Source organism: Myodes glareolus, chromosome 12 (assembly GCF_982192425.1).
Source record: "Myodes glareolus chromosome 12, mMyoGla1.1, whole genome shotgun sequence".
NCBI classification, from domain to species: Eukaryota; Metazoa; Chordata; class Mammalia; order Rodentia; family Cricetidae; genus Myodes; species Myodes glareolus.
Window position 1 is genome coordinate 29076513 of NC_142037.1, and position 22372 is coordinate 29098884.

Genomic DNA, 22372 nt, shown 5'->3' on the forward strand with positions numbered 1-22372 from the left:
CAAAGATTAAAGCAATCTTCCGGAAGGAGAAAGGCCTCAAATCCCTGAGAACGGAGGTAGGGAAGGGAGGGAGGAAGAAACAACTGTACAAAGTCATGAGGCTTAAGGGGGCAGGAGAGGCGGGAGGCGGTATTAGATTGTATCTCCTGGAGAGGAAATGGTGTGTTCCAGTGGAAAGAGGGGAGCATTAGTCAACACTCCCCTGGTCTGCCTCTGCCCAAGAGCCCACTGGGGAAGTGGGCTTGAAGTCTTTCCAGATGAACGAATTAGCTCATAATGAGACAAGGTGTTGGCTGATGGATGGAACTGTACCCACCCACCTCCTCCAGCAGCCTAGGAATTAGCTCACAGCTGGCGAAGCATCCTGTGCTATCCTGGAAACCAGGGAGCATGTTTGAACAGCAGTCATGTATGCAGAGTTGGTCTCATGGCCCACACATCATTTCTTCAGGAAGTCTGGCAACACCTGCAAGGCTTGGCCTTGCTATTACTGGGGCATCTGCCATGTGGGGCTTCCCTGAGCCTGGTGGGATTCTGGGATTGTCTTATTTCTTCTGATTCCCTGGTCCCAAGTCTGAGGATGCCTTTTGGCTTTCTGCTTCACTATGTGCTTACCACTCTAGAAGAATCTAGGTTAGGTGAGACGCCTGCTGCCCAGCATATCAGAGGGCCCTTCCTGAACCCAGGCTCTAGAATACCCCACTATATCAAGAAAGACAGAAGGGCTCTGCTGCCATTCTGCCCACCCAAGAAGCTGCCTCAGGGATGGCACCTGCTGCAAACATCCATTCAACACCTTGCCACCAGCTCAGAATGAAGTTAGCTAAGTGCTCACTAAGTGGGCAGTTGACGGTGGAACTTTCTCCTGGCACCTCCCAGGCCTGTGTGGGTAACACTCCAGGCCAACTCCTACACCCAGTTCTAGAGGAGGGAAGAAACCCTCTGGGCCCCTTCAGATGCCAGGGTCATTTGGTTCCCAAGGAAAGGCGGGGAAGAGCAAAGATGATTCAGGTCACCCAAAAGGTCCAGGACCCACAAATGACAACCTAGTGTGGTGGAGGGGTGATGGGACTGTGAATGTGGGATCAGCCGTATGTTCCATCCCCTCTGTGGCCTTTTTAGTTTGGTCCAGGCTTCCTGTACTTTAGGTACAGTGCTAACAGCCATTACCTTGCTTGACCTCAGATCCCCTCAGTGACCTATACATTTAACAGAGACCTTCCCTTCATTAATACTCGGCAGCCATCATCCTGAAAGGCTTAGGAACTCTTTTCTCGTTCTTTTTAAAACCAAGAGCCCAGTGTTTGCATTTTGCACTGAGCCCAGTCTGCAGATTATGCAAGTTCTGGCTGTACCAACATCTCAGATAAGGATGGAGAGGCACAGGTGGTCTTGAAACCACGGGCCCAGAGCACAGACCTGACAACCGCCTTCCTGCTCTGAACCAGGTAGAAAGAAACTGACCGTGTGCCCAGATCCTAGCTGGCAGCTGCCTATAGCCCCCTCATGGAAGCACCTCGCCTTTCCCATCTCTGGGTTCTCCACATTGTGGTTCCTGTTCTGTTGTTGACTTCCTGGATGAGACCAAGCCTGGAGCCAGAGGATAGTCAGCACTTCCCAGTCTCCATGAAGGCAGCTCCCCGGGGCTGTCGTCTCACTGAGCTCCCCCTCAGGCCTTCTCTGAGTCTGCTCAGAAACAGTAATTAAAACAGGACCACACAGTGAGACTCAAGAGGAGACCCTACAGAGTGCCCCCCAACCACTGCAGAGAAGCATGTAGGAAGAGGAAGGCCTTCCCCCCCAGTATTGTCCCTCTCAGGACCCGGTGCGGAGGGTGCTGCTCACCAGCCTGTCTAAACGGGACTTTCTCCTAAAAGTTCTGCTGGGTGTAACGAGAGCTCCCTTGTCTGGGGAAGGAAACTTTCTAGGGTTCAGCTGGCTCCAGGTGTACTCAGAATCAAGGTTGGCACCTCAGCACCCAAAGCAGACAGCAGGCGCCTAGGAGGGCCCCAGACAGCCACTCCCAAGTTTTCCTACGTGGAGAGATCTGAAGAAGGTGACCGTGAGAATCTGGAGAGGCGGAATATCAAGAGTTGCTGTCTCCCAGCTAACAGTCAGAGCGCATATGGGAAGAGATGGGTAGTTCCAACCAACCCTTTTTACAGAAAGCCAGACTGAGGCGCAGATAGTCTGACAGCCTGCAGCGAGGGGCAGCATCTCTAAAGGTTTTCAAGATATGTGCTGAGCGGCTCCTGAGGGAGCCCTATGGCCCCATAGTGGGTTTAAAATCCCTGAGAGGGGTCAAGGACTCTCACGGTACCATTACCTGTCCAGAGAAGGCAAGAAATGAGACTGGGTTTCCCTGCTATCTGTGGGGTGGAACGTTCTCATACCCTAGTGATGCCCTAGTGAGGGTCAGAGCCTGAAGAGGGTGGTCCCTGGTGCTCTGGTCAGTTCTTCTGCAGCCTAGGCTTGTAGGAGTGGCCCTGAGCAGAAAGCTCTGTTCTCACCTTCCTGAGTATCTCCGTGTCCATCAGAAGGACCATGCCCCCTCCATGGCCCAGCCTGCCAGATTCTCCCACACCTCCCCCATCTTAAATCCTTATCTCTGTCTTCCCAGTTCCTATCATTGCAATAAGGTAGCACCCGAATTCCTGAATTAATTTTTCTTTGATCAGATATATATGTATGTGTATATATATGTATATATATAATTTCTTGTATTGGTTTTATTCATAACCACTAAAGCGCAGAAGCAGTTCCATGCATTTCAACAGGTAGAGAGACCAATTGTATTCCATCCATTCACTAAGAAATGAGGCAGAATGAAATACTGATAAACACAGGCACATCTCAAGTGTGCTACACTAACCGCAAGAAGGCCGAGCTTATGCAGTGTAATGACGGAGCATTCTCGGGAAGAAAACGTGTGGAAATAGAAAACAGATCATCATCGGGGATTAGGAGGGCGGGGATCCTGCCTTTGCAAAGGCAGCATGACTGATTTGCGTCACCATGAAGTCAGGGGTTTTCAAAGACTCACAAAGTCAATAAGCATCTCTTTCGGGGCTGGAGAGATGGCTCAGCGGTTAAGAACATTGCCTGCTCTTCCAAAGGTCCTGAGTTCAATTCCCAGCAACCACATGGTGGCTCACAACCATCTGTAATGAAGCCTGGTGTCCTCTTCTGACCTGCAGACAGAATACTGTATAAATAATAAACAAATAAATAAATTTAAAAAAAATAAGCATCTCTTTCGCCCTCTCCTTTCCCATACAAGGGACAGCATGTGCCACAAGAGACTGAGCCTATAGCTATTCATCTGAACCTTTACTTGGAGGCGGTCTCACCTCGGTTCATTCATGTTCAGAGCTCAACAGAGATATTTCAAACCCAAGTTCAAGTTATGTGCTTTGTACTCCGATCTGTCCTTGTCTAGATCTCCTTAGACACGAGATGCTAAGGCTGGGAAGCTCGGGTCTGTTTCTCACTCAGCTACTCCTCCTTTGGTGTGATAGGCTGAGAGTTTTGGCTTACATCCTTCACTAGAGGTGGTCAGCTCAGAGCACAGTTGGATCCCTTGCAAGGTGGTGCTGCCCTGTGGGCATTCCAGGTAAACGTGAGAACCATCTTTCCAAAAGAGTGAGTCATGAGTCGCCTTCAGTTTCACAGCCCAGCTCTGGCCGCCAGCTTCTTTCCTGCCCAGGTTGCCGGTTTATGTGCTTCCTCTAAAGAGGTGAGGTCAGGTGTTGTTGTTGGAGGCGGAAGCTGTGTGTGGATGGAAGGTGGGGCTGGGTGGGTGGGGGTGGCTCAAGGCCAGTAGACACCTGTTCTGAGTCTGGGCAGAATCCCACTTGGCCCGTCAGCTGGCTCTGACGGCCTGTCCAGAGGAGAGACCTGTCCTGAGAGTCGGACCAGCTGGCTTTGTCCCCCTATTTCTTGCTGAGGGATCTGTCTTGGTGAGTCACTTGGCCTCTTGGAGACTAGGGTTCTTCCCCTATGTGTTGGGTGTTAAAATCAAGCCTCTAAACTCCTGCAGGGACTTCCATGGCCTCAGAGAGGTAGCATGGTTTTACAAACAGTAAAGCTCCGCCCGGTTCTATCAATTGCCTTGCATGAAGTCTGTGAAATTGCCTCATTTCTTGCCAAAGAACTGGCAATTAGAAACCCTGTCCCTGGACCTCAGTTTCCCTTCTTGAGGGGGGTGAGACCAGGGCTGATATGATTCTTTTCCTTCCTGCAGGCTCACGTCTTCCCCCACCCCCAAGCGCATTCCCATCACCTCCGACCTGCACACTTCCGGCAAGCATAGCTAGATCTTGGAGGAGGCTGCCCCAGACATTCCTGCTGATGCCTGTCTGATCCTGCCTCTGTGAAGCATGGCCCCCACGGGATTACGGGACAAATCATAGACCCTGAGCCACACCTGCTCGGAGAGGCGCACTTCACAGCCTCGCTTGGCTCCAGCTGCTGTCAAGCCTCGAGACTCACTCCCATCCCCACAATGCCTTCAGGAGCCATGGCCACGACTGTATGAGGTCCTTCCCGAGCAGGACTTGACCTTGCTACCCAGCAAGGCTCTGGCGTGACCTCCACCACCTCCCATGCCTGGCAACCAAGGCAGACTAGAAAATGTCTGTGCCACGGATCCAAGTGGAAGAAGTGGATGAGAAAGACAGACTGGCAGGAGCAGCCGCACCTCCCGATGACCACCTACTCAGCCTGAAGGCCCTCACCGAGAAACTGAGGCTAGAGACCCGAAGACCCTCCTATCTGGAATGGCAGGCCAGGCTAGAGGAGCAGACGTGGCCTTTCCCAAAGTCAGCTGCCCCACAAGAGGCAAGCTTGGAACAGGGAGCCTGTGGAGATGGAGTGCCGTCAGTCCCTCTGAGGGAATCCAGAGAGCTGCTCCCACCTCCCAGGAGTACCAGCCAGGGTGACGGACCTCTGACCACAGGCAAGCTGGAAGGCTTCCGGAGTATCGATGAAGCTATAACCTGGCTCAGAAAGGAACTGGTGAGTGGCTGCCCCACAAGAGGCCTACACGGAAAGTGTGCCATGCTTGTAACCTCTCTCCATTTTTCTGTCTGACTTTGCCTGTGCCCCCACATGATGTTTGTCCTTCCATCTCTGCCTGTTTCCCCTTTGCACATCTGTCTTCCTATTGGGCAAAGGGTAAATCCTTATTTCTCAGTGGATGCGTGTGGCCTGGGTCAGTCGGCCCCTAATCAAAGATATGGAGAAAACAAGTGTACCCCCAAGGATCTGAGTCCACAGTAGGGTGTTCCTACCCTTTTCGCACCAGGATCAGATTCTCCTGCTCTTTATTCCTGGACAGGCAGAGGATTCTCAGAGTTTGCCTGTGCTGACTTCTCTAAGAAACCCATGCACCACAGTTGTCTACAGATTGGGGATCACCACTCACTCAGCAAGCACGCAGCCTCTTCCCCTGGGGTGGGAGTTGACACTAGGTGGCAGGTCCCCCAGGAGGGGTGAGCGACTTTGGGAAGGGCTCTCAGTCTGGGGGGTCATAGTTGTAAGTCCTGGGGCTCAGCATGGGAAGTGCTGTTTGATAATTCAAGGTGTCCAAGAGCTGCCAGAAGGGGACACATGACTGATCATGCTTTGAGCGAAGGCTTTGGCAAAGGATGTTGAGTAAGAGACTGCCCAGAAGTCAGGGTGGGTCAGGCCTTCCAGATGGGACTAGTGAGCAAAGACAGAAGATGCTAAGTGGTACAGCAGCTGGATCCTTTCACTGCCCACAGAGGCCCCCATCGGGAACCATGAGAAACCCGGGAAAGGAAGTGAGACATTTCCCCATGCCGCCCTCGGAAAACCACTAGGTTCCTCCATCATAGCAGCTTCTTAGCAGACCCGGATCCGAAACCAAGCCTTCCCTAAGCTTTACCTGCTTTCCTGAATCCCAGCAGGGCCATCTGACTCCGGGGAGCCCCCAGTCAAGGCCAGCTGCTTTCCAGAGCCGTGGCATCTCTCCAGCCAACAGGAAAGCAGAAGCTGGCCTGACTTGCTTTGCTGAGTCCTGCAAGGCTGAAATTTCTCGTGGGCTGAAATGAAGCACTGGAGCTCAGGGTGGTAGCAGCTCGGGAGGTTGGGCCTCTGATTAATTGGGAGCCTCTCTAGTTGACACTGAGACTGCTCAGAACACCCTCCTCCATTGGGAATGCTGTTAAAGCCGAGCAGGATATGCTTGCTATTGACTTTTGCAGAAGACAGGGCACCTGTGGATTCTTGCGTCGTGTCCACAGGGTGCTCATAGGAGCAAGAAAGATGAAGGGGTGGGCATGCAGGGCCAGAGACAGACCCTGGAGGCTGCACCCTGAATTCCTGAGGCTAACCTGCTTTGATCTGTTTTTCACAGAGGGACAAAAAGAATATTCCCATTAGCCAAAGATGCAATTTGTTGGTTTTGGGTTCATTTGAGAGTTTATTGCTTCTCGGAGCAGTGTTGTTTACTGCCTAAATATGTTCACATTCCTTGTGGGCTTCCCTTTGGAGTGAGGAGTAGAGAAAATATTCCTCTGAGTAAATGGAAAACAGTAGGGGCTTCTTTCAAATTTCCTAGACACCCCCATCGTCCTTTAGATGACAAAGTACCATGGGAGGGGGGCTCAGGAAAGACCCCAAAGCCTCAGCCACACCTCAGACCATTGAAATGAATACCTAGGGTATGATGCTGAACATCTAAAGACTTTAAAGATTGGTTAAAGCAGCACGCAGCCTAGCTGAGAACAGTGTCTGCGATCTATGGGGCATACTTCATGCTCATTGCCAGGACACATCAAAACAAGCATGGCAGGATGCCCCACCCAGAGTGTGCTGGCTAAGTGGAGGAGGCCGGCCATGTTTAGGGTAACTCAGACTGTCGGGTCCCAGGGCAGGGCAGTCATAGTCAGGACTAATTTGGTTGCTGAAGGCGGTCCTGATGTGGGCACAAGAAATATGTGCATTAGTAACTTGCCTTCTATCTGCATAGCATTTTCTGTTCTCCTGGGTGACCAGGGGTGGGTAATGATGGTGATGGTGATGATTGATGTGTCATCGTGCTCCGTGTGTGTCAGGGACTTCACTTGCGTTACTCACCTCTCGTGGTCATGTGACCTCACCTTCCCAAACTCTTTTCTTCAAGAAGACCAAAAAGACTCAGAGAGGAATGCAAGCGGGAATAAGAAAGCTGTCATTTGAAGCCGGGCCCATCAGGTCACGGTGCCAATGCTAGTCTTAGCTGCGGCCACGGAATATGGCATCCTCCTTTGGCAGTCAGTTTTCCTAAAGCTGAGTTCACGGGGATGTCAACAGTCAACAGAATGTGTGGGTTGGAGGCAGAGAGAAAAACCAGTTTGGAAGAAGGTCCAGGGCACTTGCTGTCGGGTGAATTCTCTGAAGCTCCTGGGAGTCAGTGAATATAGCTAGGAAGTGACAAAGCCGGGGCTCAAACTCACTTTTGGAAAATGCAGGAGGGTGTCTAGTGAGCTGGCCTGACTGGGGAGGGCCCAGCTGAACATGCTGGACAAGCCATTTTGTCTCCGAGCTTCAGTGTGCATGCAGAGCCCTCTGAGTCTCTTGTAACGATGAATATTCTGTTCTGTGGGTCGAAGATGGGCATCTGTGATTTGGGATTTCCAATATGGTCCAGGGACACTAAATGCCACATGCCACACCACACCTAGAGTGCCAAGGCATGAAAAGAGGCCCACAGGACTGTGAAAAGACTTCAGAGGGTTGATCCATGAGTCTCCAAGCTTGAGCTTCACACCCGTCCCCCTGCCTTACTGTCCCACAAAGTCAAGTTCAGACATCAAAGGGGTCTTAGTGAAGAACTCCTCGCTAAGCATCCCCACCCAGCCCAACGAATGACGCAGAAACCCCACCTGATTTAAGATGGTCCTCCTGGAGGCCAGCAGCAGCTCTGGGGCTGATCTCAGGACCCCCATGCTCAACTCTGCCCTGTGAGAAATCAGATACCAACAAAGGCAGTTCGTAAGACACTTAGCTAGAAGCGGCTGAACTAGAGATGCTTTCTTCTCTCTGTCTCAGTTAAAACAAAGCTTCATGCTAGTTTTCTAATCTATCCTGCGCTCACCATCAAGGTACCTTTAAAACCTCACAATTTTAAGGCCCCAGTGAGGGTAGCTTGTATTACCTTTATTCCTATGCTATATTTCTTTCAATTCAGAGTCGAGATTTTTCTCTACCCGGGCACCCTGCCTTCTCCCTGCACATCTGTCAGGCTCCTGTGCAAATTTATCCTTTCTCTTGTGTGTCTGAGGAGACAGACTGAGACTCTAATGCCAGTCAGTATTCAGGCTCCCCTCCCCTGCCACACACACACACACACACACACACTGCCGAACACCCACAATAGAAGTTTGTCTGTAGTCCTGGAAATTGAATTTAAAGTCTTTCCTTCCCATGCTAGCCAAGTGCCCTTCCCTGGAACCATATCCCCAGCCCTCCTTCTAGTGTGCTTTTTGTGATAAGGTCTTGCTAAGTTGCATAGGTTGGCCTTAAACGCACTCTGTAGCCCAGGCAGGTCTTGAACTTACAATCCTCATGCCTCAGCTTCAGAAGTAGATGCAATTTTGGGCCTCTGCCACCAGGCCCTGGTTTAGTGGAAATTTTGATCTTAGCAGAGGGCAACCCATAGTGTGCCTCCTGTCTGTCTGGTGATCCTCCCAGGAGCTGTTAAAACAGCCAGGGAGACATTTGTCAATGAGCCCTCATTCAAAGGCAGGCTGTACAGGGCCAGGATGCATTGCCTACCCTCCCCTGTCTCCTCTAGGGCCAGCGAAGAGGGGTTGTAGGATCTGGACAGGTTTCTAAAGCAAAGGAGGTGCTGAAGGCTCCCTCCTGATATTCCTTCCTGGCTTTCACTCCAATATACAGGGTGTTACAGCCAACATCCCTGTTGACCTAGAGTAAGGTAGCTTTTCCTTCAGCTAATGTACCAAGGGTATTGGGACATAGCCACTCAAAGCTCATGAGGCCATCTCTGAAGAAGTGTGATTCCTGAACTACTGGCCTGAGTTCCTTCACTCTGGCCCCCACACAGGCTGAGCCTTGGGCCACATGGAAGCAGTGATGGCAGGAATAGGGCCTACAACTTAAGCTTAGGGACCTCCCTGGTCTCCCATCTGATATTCCTTGTTTCCTCTTGGTCCTATCCTGGGTCTCCATTCATTCAGTTATTTTCAAATTGTAAATAATCGTATGACGTTCAACTAAGGCCTGGCATCTGCTTCAGCTAGATCAAGAGACCATGTTGCCTCCCAAATGTGACAGGCAGGGAAGCCTCTATGCTTGGTGATTCGGGGCCACCTAATACCCCCAGGCTGGGATCTGACCTCACTATTCTCAGGGTCCTAGAAAATAGCCACCATATTCCTTTGCTGATTCTAGATTGTTCTAGTTATAGGAGGTCACAAGCCCCAGGCTATGCCCCTGCAGTGAAGACAGCTTAATGGATGGTCCGGGATGAGGTGGTGGCAGTTCTGGAAGGGTGAAATGCGAAGGTCATGGTCCTGGGTGGAGGGATGTGTCAGCTCCTTCCAGATGAGTGTGTGATTCCATTCGCCCTGGTAGCTCCTTTTGGGCCTGGGGCTGAGCCACCAACAATCATTTGCCTACCTTCTGTCTTACCTCTGTGGTCTTGCTTAGCAGAGCCGTTGGAAGACACTGAGATAAGGAACAGGCCAGGATACTTTCTGCTCTGTCAGTGGCAGACAGAAGTAAAAGCCTAACCTCCCAGGGCCCTGAGGCACTCTGTAGTGAGAACCCGAGAATCCGTAGCACCTACACTGTTAGTTTCCTGCAGGTGTTTGATCCCTGCAGGCAGAAGGTGTTTATAGTTGTTAGGAAACAGAATAAGAAACCTGGCGGGTACTGATCAGGCAGGGCTCGTGTGTCAGAGCTGGAGACCCAGGTTCAGGTGGCACCTGTGGCCTCAGTTTGATCACCAGCCAGAGTTCTCAGTGGTAAATCTAGGCAAGCACATGACTCCGGCACGTATGACACCAGCTCCCATTATCCTCATCTGCTGGACGCCCAGCCAGATGACAAATCACGCTCGCTGTGTGGGGAGGAGGTCTGTGAGGATGGCGAGAGAGGACTCTAAGGCCCCAGAGCACTTCCGTGAGGTGGTTCCAGGAGTTTGAGGCTGTTTGCCCTTCCCATTTTACAAAGAAGACAGAGGCTCAGAAAGCCCAGGAGTCTTAAGACAGAAGGTTTAAGTGACAGCCAAGGATGTGGCTAAGCCTGTTAGGATGGCACCCATCTGACTCAGGGTCCAGGAGTCTTTCTTGTTTCAGCGAAACAAATTCATATCACATGTTCATATCATGGACCACAGGCTGTCAAAGGCCCGCATTCAAACCCTGATGGTTTCAGAAGAGGGTGTTCCTGGAAGGTCCCACAGGGTTGTATGCCGTGCCTCAGAAACTGTCACTGGGATCATTCTGTCTCAGGGAAAATGAAAAAGTGTTCAGAGGCAGCCAGTAGGAGACTGGCCGAGTGGGGCTTGACTCACAAATAGCCCAGGCATCTGTCTGCCCAAGGCTTGTCTCCTCCACCCGTGAGCACCCAATTCTATTCCTCTGAAAGATACTAACTTTGTAGGGGGTTATAAAATTATTAAAATTCAACTTGAGCTACGTAGAGTGTACAGGATCAGCCAAGGTTACATACAAGTCTCTGTCTCAAAATAAATAAACAAACAAATAAATAAATAAGAGAATTTATAGACAAAGGTACAGGAGACATCAGAGCAGTGGTGAGAATCATTTCTTCTTAGTAATATCATTATTTTTAATTTTTTGTAGTTTCCAGAAATTTCAAAAAATAGAAGCAATATATATATATATAATCAAGAAAAAGGGGTTATGAAAAATAAAAGGTCAAAGAAAGAAAGGTATTGGATTCTTTTGTCTTGCCACTGTAGTTAGAACTCATGCCTCTCCCTGCAGATGGGTGTCTCCTAGAAGGAGAGAACTAAGGTCTTCTGTCCCCAGATATGCCTCTGGGATCTGAACGCTAGAGGAGCTATAGCCAATAGACCGAAGCTGACCCCCATCCCAACACCCTGCCCACAGTCCCCTTTCTTCCCTGCAGCATTGAGAAGGGAACAAAGGAGCCCATGAACCCCAACTCAGCAGAGCAGTAGCTCAGGGCACCCCAAGAGCCACAGAAGGCAAGAGGGGCTTTTTCTCATCCCACCACATCGCCTGTAGCAAGATGGGAAGTCCTTGGGTGGCTGGGTTATGGAACTGAGGTGGGTGGATGTGGTGTTCAGAGTCTCTCTCAAGAGAAGGCAGACATGGCCTAGAGACCTGCAGGTGGAGTCCTTCTTTGGAGAGGAAGGCTGCCCAAGGTATTTGTTTAGGGCAGATCCCTCCTGGCCTCTGTGGAAGTCCATGCTGTAAATCTGGAGTGGTTTGGGGGAGCTATTGGGTACCCACAGGTAACTGACCGTAAAGCAGCTGGTCCAGTATCTGATCATGGGTGGGGTGGGAAAATCACCCATCTTCAATTAGATTGGTTCTACTACAGCCCACTTGCAGTTCTACTATAGCCCACTTGCAGTTTCCCCAATTCTCCCCAATCTTGTCACTGTAAAATGGGGCCAACAAACACCTGCCTGTCAGGGTGTTGATAAAGGAAAATAGAGAGGAGGAACCAAAGGCCAAGATAAGTACTGCGCGCGCTTTCTCCTCTCACAACACTAGATGCCCACAGCCACCTTCCAAGGTGGGCGCTACTGAGAGTATTACCACCCCCTCTTTACAGACGAGAGAACTGATTATCAGCATGGGGGACTTGAACTCAGATCTGCCCCAGCCTCAGAGCCAAACGGCTGCTCTATCCACCGCTCCTTCCGTCAGTGAACTTGAAGGTGCCTTCTGCTTCCTCAACCCATCCTGTCCACTCTTGACACTTTGTTGTATTATTCTCCAAAGTCAATCCCGTCTTGGCCTCTTTCCAAGAATTTAATTCTTTTGCTCCATATGAGATGGTATCTTATGACTAACACAGAGGCTGGCTATGGTGGTCTCAAGTATTAGAGCGGTTAGTTCAGTCTGAAGCATGCCTGGGGTGCATAATTCCTTTCACACACACACACACACACACACACACACACGGTTCTATTGTAAAGTGTGGTAGTATTATTAGATGTGGTGTGTGGTGGTCAAATCAAAATTAACATTTCCACCTTTTCAAGTACTACCCCTTTTGTGGTGAGAACACTCAAATTCTTGAGTTATTCTGAAATATATACTAAACTGTTGTATACTGTTTATCTAAGTATGATCAGACTAACAGAACTGGGTTAGGGCTGTAGCGCAGTGGTAGAGTGCTTACCTCTCATTCATGAGGCCCTAGGTTTAATCCCTAGTACTACCAAAAGAATATTGGAATGGATTTCTCCTGTTTTGATACCCACTACCCCAGTCTTTCTGTATTTCTCCATCGCCTTCCCAGCCTCTAGGACGTCTAGAGTTCAGCTAGTTTTTAGCTTTCACAAATGAGTAAGAACATGTGGTATATTGTCTTTCTGTGTGTGGCTTATTTCACTTAACACAGTGTTTTCTACTTCATTCTACCATGCTGAAAACATGAAGGTTTCACAGTTTTATAGTTGGATAATAAATTACATTTTAAAAAGCCATTCATCTCTTGGTGGACATCCCAGTCAATTCCATGTCTTGACTGTGGCAGTCTGTCCTGCAGTAAACACGGGAATTCGTTAGCTTCTCAGGAGGTCAAGGTAGGTAGTTCTGTTTACAGTGGTATACATGCATGTGTGTGTATGTGTGTGTGTGTGTGTGTGTGTGTGCATTGTGTGTGTGTGCATGTGTGTGCATTTGTAGCTCTGCCTTATTCATTTACCAGCATTTCTAGGTAAGGTAGTATCTTGCTGTGGGTTTTTGTTTGTTTGTTTTTGTTGTTTGAAACAGGGTCTTGCTCTGTATCTCAAGCTAGCTTAGAATTGATAACATAACCCAGGCCAGCCTTGAACTCAATCTCCCAAGTGCTAGAATCACAGGTCAGCACCCTCACACCCAACATCATTGTACTTCTGATTGGCATTTTCCCAGTGATATGAGATGTTGGACACCTTTTCCTAAATTTGCCTGCTACCATATTGTCTTCTTTTTTTTTTTTTTTTTGAAATTGCTTTTACTGAGCTGTATACCCTTCCTGCCTCTCCCCTCCCCTCCAACCCTCTCCCATGGTCCCCATGTTCCCAATTTACTCAGGAGATCTTGTCTTTTTCTACTTCCCATGTAGATTAGATCCACGTCTGTCTCTTTTGGGGTCCTCCTCACTGTCCAGATTCTCTGGGATTGTGACCTGTGTGTATTGTCTTCTTCTGAGACATGTCAGCTCAAGTCTCCACTGGTCCTCAACTCCTCGCCTTTCCTGCTTCTCTCTGTTGTGTGCCTCCTCCAGGCATACCTCCCTTCTTCCTAACCCTGATGCCGTCTGATGAATCAGGGTGGGGGCAACCATCCTTTTCTCTTTTCTGCCAGGGGTTCACACATCCCCAGGAATGTTCACCTAGTAGGGCGCTGTTTGGGAACCGGAAGCCAAAGACCCTGGTAACTCTGAAAGTCCAGCCTCTCATAGAGAAGGTAACAGTTTAGGGACTTTCCAAGTATAAAAGATTGAAAACCTTGTCACGTCTTTAGAGCTTCACACTTGGGTGGAGTCAGGAATTCCCCAGGAGGGCTTGAAGGGCCCCAGTTCTGTGCTTAGCCCTGACCCTAGCCTGGCCTTCCTGATCAATATGGGCCCAGCTCACAGGAAGTAGACTAGGCCCAGACAGAGCAGGCAAATTAAACAGTTCCCTCCTCCCTAACTGAACCAGACCAGGGGACTGGAGTCAAGCTGCCAGCTCTCCAGTTCCTCAGCCCAGGCCAGGGACTACAGATAATAGTGCCTTTCCCCTGTCAAGAGAGGCCACTCCCACCTTTGTGGCCCAGCCACCTTCTCCCCATGAAGCATACTTCCACCTCCACCTGAGTCCATATCTCCCCTGGAAACCTATTCACCATGTGGAGCTGGTTTCTGGGAACCTTTGAACTTTTCCTTCTGCAGATTCCCAGAAACTCAAGTTTCCATTGAGCAAGACACCTTACCCGTACCACCTGCCTCCCTCCACGCTCATCAGTCTGGCAGCCTCAGGGGTCATACTAAGGTTAAAGTGTCCTGCATTGTCTTAGTTCTATGCGGACTCCAACACAATACTGGCTGTAACAATGGCTGACATTATACTTGTCCAGTTATAACAATGACTGACCTTTGGGTGAAGCTAGACAAACACCAGCCGCAGAATACAAAGAGTGTTTTCAAACCTCACGTTGTCCAACCATGTGGACACGGAACGCATTCTGCCCCTTCACATGTGCTGAGACGGTGCCTGATCCTCAGGCCACCTCTTTGTAACATCCATCAGAGACAAATGGAGGCTCTGAGGCCGAGATAGCACCCACAGGAGCCCCAGAATTAGGGAGTAGATACATGCTCTTCATTATTTTGTATTCTCTATCAGTCCTGGCTGTTAAACACTGATTTCCAACCCCCACACCTTGGCAACCCCTTTTCTGCTGTCTGTTTCGGAATGTAATTGTTCCGGCTGCTTCACATAGATAGGCTACATATTTATCCCTTTGACGCTGGCTAATGTCACTTAGCATAATGCTCCCAAATCCGCTTGTGACATGTGCCTGAGTCTCCTGTTTGCTACAACTAGATACCCTCCAGAGCATGGATTGACCGCATTCATCTGTTTTGCAGTTGGTGTGTGCTGCTATGTATGTGGGGGCAGAGGTCTCTGTTGGAGTGCCTGCCTCTAGTTTTGGGCGAACCCCCTGGTCATATATATGGTAACTAATGAACTTATTTAGGGCATCCAGGGGATGTCTACAGCCGTCATTTTCATTGCCCCCAGCTCAGGACAGGCCTGAGCTTCTCTTTCCTCCTCAGGCAAACACTTGGCGCAGTTGGTGTGCCCTTCCCAGTAAGCAGGGTTCTGCTCTGGATTCTCTCAATGGACTCTCCTCCCAGGCTTTCTTCCCTCAGCATCTCCATCACCTCTCTGGGAAGTCAGGAGATGTCTTCTCTTGCAGAGCCCTGTAATTATTGTTTAGTTAGCTAATCCTGCCCTTAGGGGTTCGCCCTCTACCTGAAGAAACAAGCCTATTCTCCTAAGAGGGTTCTCATTTGCCTCCAAACCACCAGTGTCCACAGGCAGCACAGGAGTCCGAGGGACAGCACTGGCTCTCTCAGAAAGGCTGCCTCCACTACCTCATGTCTCTGGAGACCCTACAATCCCCCTAAGCCCCTGACTGGTGGCATCTCTACCCGTTTCATCAGGTGCTATGCCCTGATTGTGGGATCACTGGAACAGCAAACCACAGCTGGGAATCCAGCCTGTGCCTGCCTCCCCAGAGGGAGGGCAGGCCACCCTGGGGTTGGGGTGGAAAATAAGTACATTCTACACTGAGCTCCAGAGGACAGTATTTGACCTAGGCTCAGCTGAGTTCTCTAGACTAGAGTCTTAGGACCAGTGCACCAGCCTAGATGCTCCCGTGGGTCCCTTCCTGACCAGAAGGGAAGAACTTGGCCACAGGCAGCTGCTGCCTTAGGGTTGCTATGCACAGCTTCTTGTCTGGTCTGGAGACCTCATCAGTCCCTTCTTGGAGAAGCGGGTCGGGGAATGGAAGTTTGGGAAGCTTTAGTGACTGGTTCAGCTAGCAGGTGGGAGGGGCACCCTTGCAACAGGGTTTGCCCCAGAAGGCCACTACCTCCAGGCCCTAGGAAACCCACTGCTTGACCCAGAGGTATCTAAGTGCCACCATTCCCAGAAGGGCTGGGCCTGAGATAGTTTCCTCTTCTATATGACAGGACCAGGGAAGAGACGGGCAGCCAGCAAAGTGCAGGGAGCCAGGGGTCGGGGCACAGATCTTGCCATTCATGTTATCCACAGTGACCTGTGTCCTTTAGACATGGCTAAAGAATTTTAATTTTACAAGCCTTTCAGCCATGTGAACCTGGAGAGCATGATGGGAAGTGAAATAAGCCAGTCACAGAAGGGCAGACACTGTAGGGTCCTGCTCATGGGGGGAAGGGACGGGGTCCCCTAGAGCCATCTGGTTCATGGAGATAGACAGTGGAATGGGGTTGCCAGGGTTGGAGGAAGGGGGTGGGATTTTTTTTTTTAACGAGCACATCTTTTAGTTGACAAATATGGGACAATTCTGGCATTGAGTGGTGGCAATGGTTGCACAGCAATGCATGTCTTTGAAGCCACTGGACTGTGTGCTTCAAAATGACCAAGATGATACATTTTATGGTATATAGATTTTACGTTTTTGTAACGTGTTAAAGACTTTATATGAAGTCTTAGCCCTTCACATTTGAGAAAAAAAAAGATTTATTTAATTATATATATATATAGTGTGTGTGTGTGTGTGTGTGTGTGTGTGTGTGTGTGTGGAAGAGGAAGAGGGAGAGAGAGAAGAAGAGAAAGGAAGAGGGGAAGAAAGAGAGAGAACACTGAATGCTCACTAGTGAGTGAAGTCACTAATTTTCTTCATGGAAATGGGCTGTATTTCCAAACCTAGAGGAGAAAGTGAGATTTGCATTCATTTGCTTAACCACAGGGGCGGGGTCCTCCTGAATCTCAGGGCTCTTTGGGCTCCTAGCACCTGGACAGCTGAGTCTGAGGACAGAAAAGGCATTGAAACAATAGACGCTTGCAGGCGTAGGCAGCAGCGTCAATGGCAGGATGGAATTGGGTCTCAGGTCAAGTAGAAGCAGCTGGTGGCCTGTCTGAGTGAGCAAGCTTTATTAATGGGACACTGCTGCCCACGAAGCCTAGTGAGAACGCTGCTGCATTCCTCCCCTGCCGAGTCACAACTGTGAAGCCAGGGGACACCTTGAAGCCCTCGGAGTTCCTGTATCCTAACTAGCAAAATACAGACCTTCACGGCAGGTGCCTGCAGTACCACAGGTCTGGTGTGGAGATGGATTTTGCAATGTGCTGCTAAGAGGAGTTCTGAGTACATCCCTTTCTTAATAGAAAACAGAGATGCTGAAGAAACATCAGAAACCCGCTACAGGGTCCCAAGCTTTGATCAGCCTCGTACCTTAGGCTCCACTCTACCTAAGGGGCAGAACGGAGTTGTCAGTCTCATGGGTAGCCACAATCTGAGCCCCTACTCCAGCTTCAGGGCCTTTTGACAGTTGACTTTAACTTCCCCATCTGTGACCTGTAGCATAGTAAGCTACATAGTGAGCATTTACTCCTCAGGCTATCGCGAGGATTTAGTGTGTTAGCTGTGCCTGGTTCATAGTAAATATCAGTTTGTTTTTTTCTTTTTGATGGGCTCTTAGGAACCTTTATTAAGATACATATCAACAAGTCATTGTAAGATGTCTGATGAAAGAAAAATAACAGGTTGCAGAGTGAGGGAGAGTCACATGACCACCAGTAGGGCGTTACATCCCAGTATATGGTCCACACCGCTGTGCATGTGGTCAGCACTAACTGGACTCAGAGTTACTAATCACACTTTCTTTTTTTTTTTTTTTAAAAAAAGGAGGAAATGAATTTGAAAGTTAGGGTGGGAAGACATTCGGCAAAATTGGAAGACGGTAGTAGTAGTAGTAGGCGGATATGATGACAACACACTGTAAAGTGTCTGAATTTCTAAATAGCAAAGCACGTTGTGCCAGCCCACTCACGGGACCTAATGGGGACGGTCCCAGTAAAAAGCCCTCATTGTCCTGCCCACCTCATCTCTTCTTCCCTCGCGGAAGCTATGGTGTCCATTACTCTTTGCAGTCTCACTCCACCTGAGCATCCTCTTGAACACCGAGGGATGGGACTGAGCTGCAGGTGACTGTAAGCTAGGACCGGCCTGTCGAAGGACATAGACGTGGGGGCTGGAGAGATGGCTCAGTGGTTAAGAGCATTGCCTGTTCTTCCAAAGGTCCTGAGTTCAATTGCCGGCAACCACATGGTGGCTCACAACCATCTGGAATGAGGTCTGGTGCCCTCTTCTGGCCTGCAGACATGCACACAGACAGAATATTATATACATAATAAATAAATAGGTTTTTTTTTTTTTAAAAAAAAGGACGTAGACGTAATTGCTAGCCTGGCACAAAGCTTCATTGGACCATGACACCTTTCCATGTCACCGCGGTGTTCTTTCACCTCGCTGACCTAGGAACGCTGACCCTGGAACTGTACCTGTTGGCAGACAGGCCTGTTGATGATCCAGGGCATCAGTTGGGATTCCTATTAACTAACGAGAGTCCTCAGCAGAGCTGACAGAGCTGCAGGCCTCGCGCCCCTGCTGACCCATGTCTGGCCTTGCCCCTCCAGGCAGAGATGCGACTCCAGGACCAGCAGCTGGCCAGGCAGCTCATGCGCCTCCGTGGAGACATCAACAAGCTGAAGATTGAGCAGACCTGCCGCCTGCACAGGAGGATGCTCAACGATGCCGCCTATGAGCTGGAGGAGCGCGATGAGCTGTCCGACCTCTTCTGCGACTCCCCTCTGGCGTCCTCCTTCAGCCTTTCCACACCGCTCAAGCTCATTGGCGTCACCAAAATGAACATCAACTCCAGAAGGTTCTCTCTCTGCTGAGAAGCCTTGGGATGGAAGGGGGGGACCAGAGCCAAGGGCTGGGGGCAGGGGCTCAGACCGAGTTACTGGAAGCAGGTCTCCCTGAGGACATGCTGGGGAACGGAAGGCCCCCGGGGCATCAGCTTTGCATACCTGGGTCTTCACATTCAATTCCCGAAGAGTCTACAGACACTATGTAAGACAGGGGTCTCGGAGACATCCCTGTGGCCTGCTCCCCTCTGTGGCCTAAAATCATTGGTGCTATGATGTTGGATCCCAAAGGGGTCACACACACACACACACACACACACACACACACACACACACACACACACACAGCTTGTTCGTACAGAAAGCTCCCCTCTGAGGAAGCTGGGAAGATTAAATGTGTAAGGCACCCTCATCTCTCATGTGCTGTTACCATCCTTTCAGTCCTAGCTCTAATTGCTCCTAAGTAGGTGACTCAGCAGCCTGAACAGGGATGCGCTAGGACAAGCAAACCTAGAGGAATAACGAGGTGGCACGTGGGAACGCAGGCTTCTCTTTGATGGGCGCCAGCATCCCTGGGAGGGAGCTCCGCCCTGTGACTTTGAATTACAGCCTTAATGCTACAGGGCCATGCTGTTTCCAGCTTGCTCCACGACACATGACGCATGTCCCTTGTATAGCTTCAGTAGAGGGACCCAGACACCCTGCTGTCCAGGCTAGCTCCAGTTACAACCACTTCAGCTTTTTCTCTGCCACTCACAACCCCAGGGGAGCACCTAGCAGTCCGCTGGTGATTAAACCAGGCAGATAGGAAACAGATTTCCCCCAAGTAAATTCTACTGTAGCAGGCATGACAGAGGCCTTCCTGGTGGGACCTGATGGTGTCACACACAATACCTTATCCTCAGCACCAAAGACCCCAGGGAGTCCAGAAGCCCGCCCCTAGTCTCTCTTCAAGACTGTGCCTGACCCAAACAGTGAATTTTAATTGACCATGACTGTTAACTAATGTGTTGCTAACTCGTTAATACCCGTCTGATTCTTGTCCAAACTGAGAACCAATTGAGTAAGCCAAGCAGAGTTTGGGGTTTAGTTTTGAGAGTTTTTTTTCCCCCCTTAGGAGAAACATGGAGATCAGCAAAATGTTAAGTTGATCGGTTCAGGGAAGACCTAATACAGCACATCCGGCCACATGTAATCCTGTTGACACAAGTTTCTCAGACATTGGGTGTGTCTAGTGAGGCCGGCTCATTAGCAGAGGGGCCAAAGGGAAGCCAGGAATGAGAACAGCTTCCCTCAAGTCACCTGGCTGCTTAGTAGCTGTAGAATACTAAGGTGTGAAATTACCATGAGTCAGGCCTAGACGGATCTCCTGTCAGTGAACTTAAACTCCAAGAGATGATCCTGATGTTCTGCCAAACCCGTAAGTTGCCAGCTTCTCTCCCTGTCCCTTTCAAGACCCCACCCATTCTCCCCACTTTGCAATCCGAAGTCTTGGGGGAAGGGGAGACGCATGATGCCCGGATGGTGGACCCTCGGCACTTCCCATCTGTCATGGTCCTGTAGTCTACACTTCTGTCATGGTCCTGTAGTCTATACTGACTGCTCTCTGTGTATATAATGCTTTTTCTCCCTGGAATCCCAATTGGCTGTGTCCACACACACCATAATACACCCAGGGAGAGGCTATGGGAAGGTGTAACTGAATGGTCACGTATGACTGAACGGTCTCTTCCTTGTGATTTCAGAGCCAGGCTGTTTGTGTTTCTTTTTTAAAAGGTAGAATAAGATAGCCAAGATTGTTTTTTAAAGCCCTGAAGTCCAGAGGCCTTGACCTCAGTCCCTTCCTTAGAGACCACATAAAACACTGCCAAGTCCCCAGAGGCCTCAGCACCTCTCAGGACCTCCTGACTCCAGCCTCCCGCTGGCTGTCCCTCACACACCACGTCGCAGAGAACACATGAGAGAAGGCCCATCCCATATTCTAAAAACAAGGCCAACCTGGTAAGAAATTAATCATTAGCCATGCTACCATGTCTTTAATCCCAGCACTCAGGAGGTGGAGGGGGAGGAAAAGGAGTTCAAGGCTAACCTATGATACATAGTCAGTACTTCAGGCCAGCCTAGGCTACGTGAGACCACGTCTCGAAAACACAAAAAAGGAAAAGATGTCAGTCATTACAGAAACTGGCACCCTCAGCTTAAAGCAATTGAACTGGATGGGGTCAGCAACTAAATATGTGATTGAGCAGCTTGTGCTCAGTTAGCCCAGCATCTTCCTCCTACTTCTGTTCTCTGAGGAAACTTTGTCCCAGGCATGGATTTGAATAGGTTAGGTGCCTCAGCTTAGGCTGTTCATCTCAAGTTCATCCTGGGATGAAGACGGAAGGTGGGGAGGTGAGGGTGGGGTCACAAAAGTGGAGCGGAAAGTCATTTTATTTTCTCACATGCAGTTAGTATCTGTTAGTCCCCGGCCTTTCATGGTGAGCACAAGTCATTAACTGTTCATTCTGTTTGTAGAATCCATGCAGAGATGTCTGTAGGTCAGTGGCAACATTAGCAGCCTTCCTCAGCCGGTTTCCGGGCTTACCGTTGTACACAGTCTAGTTTGCTGTTTCATCATTAACCATCTCCATGCCCCCCCAAGTCTCTCCACCCCACTGTGAGACACGAAATATCCACTGTGCTGCCACAAGGCCATGCCCATTGCCTGCTTGGACTCAGTAGCAATCACAGAGCCCTAGAGGCCCTGGGCGGGCCTGGCTGTAACCTGGTCTCATCCAAGATCTGCCCCTGTAGCAATACCAAGTGCTATTACATAATCAATGGACAATTTACAATTTTATTTTTATGATTATTTGTTTCTATATTACTGTTAGAAAAAGTGAAATAAAAATATTTCAAAAGAAGATAATCCAGATAGAGACATTTATTTCCTTTTTCTTGTCATGATTACAGCATACATAAGACCAGGACCATAATTGGATGAATGATGGATAGATGGATGGATGGATGGATGGATGGATGGATGGATAAATGGATGATTTGAACAATTAGTTGAAGATGTAGGAGGGAGGAAAAGATTCTCCAGGACCTTCCTCCAAGAAGGGCCACTTGGAGGTGGTTACCATGGAGTTCCATCCAGTAGGCTGTGTGAGCATACCTCATGTAGCCATCCTGCCTGCATTTGATCAAAGCCAAAGGAGAAGCAATCCTTTCCCTCCTATTGTGGTCTTCCTGAGCTGATTCTACTAGGCAATATTATCACTGTGTTCTGGGGGAGGCTGGAACTTCAGAATGCTTCAGCCTCTCACCCTTAACCCTGCAATCGGTGTACAAGAGCGCTGTGGCGATGCCCCTGAAAACACACTCTGGAGACGTGGATTCTGGCTGCGCAGTTCCAGAGCTGAGAATCTTCTCATGCCTCTTCCTCGTGCCCCGGAAGACCAAGGGTGCCAGGATCTTGAAACAGTCCTGTCTTCACAGCCTCAGAAAGGCTGTATCAGAGGCCAAGGTGGGTCAAGAATTCCCTTATGTGGAACACCTCTCAACAGCTCCAGAAGACTGAGCAGCTGTGACTAGGCTCTTTCAGAAAGCACACACAGCATGAAGATCAGCAGTTGTCAGCCTTCCTAACGCTGCAACCCTTTAATACAGTTCCTCATGTTGTGGTGACCCCAACCATAAAGTTATTATTGTTGCTACTTTATAATTGTAACTTTGCTACTGTTA

The 22372-nt window shown here is 49.6% G+C and overlaps 1 protein-coding gene across 2 annotated transcripts in view; it reads left to right on the forward strand.

The window, feature by feature from the left end:
- Positions 1-21554, forward strand: part of Fam167a (family with sequence similarity 167 member A) — a 32703-nt gene extending 11149 nt beyond the window's left edge. Inside the window, exons 1-3 of one of the 2 annotated variants that reach the window (XM_085698638.2) lie at positions 3843-3959; positions 4244-5016; positions 18410-21554. In XM_085698638.2, coding sequence (XP_085554764.2) covers positions 4633-5016; positions 18410-18673 — 648 coding nt within the window. In that variant the 5' untranslated portion in view covers positions 3843-3959; positions 4244-4632 and the 3' untranslated portion in view covers positions 18674-21554. Of the gene's footprint in view, positions 1-3842; positions 3960-4243; positions 5017-18409 lie in introns of those variants that run through there. The other variant, XM_048422115.3, reaches the window with a different exon arrangement.
- The last annotated feature ends 818 nt before the right edge of the window (positions 21555-22372 follow it).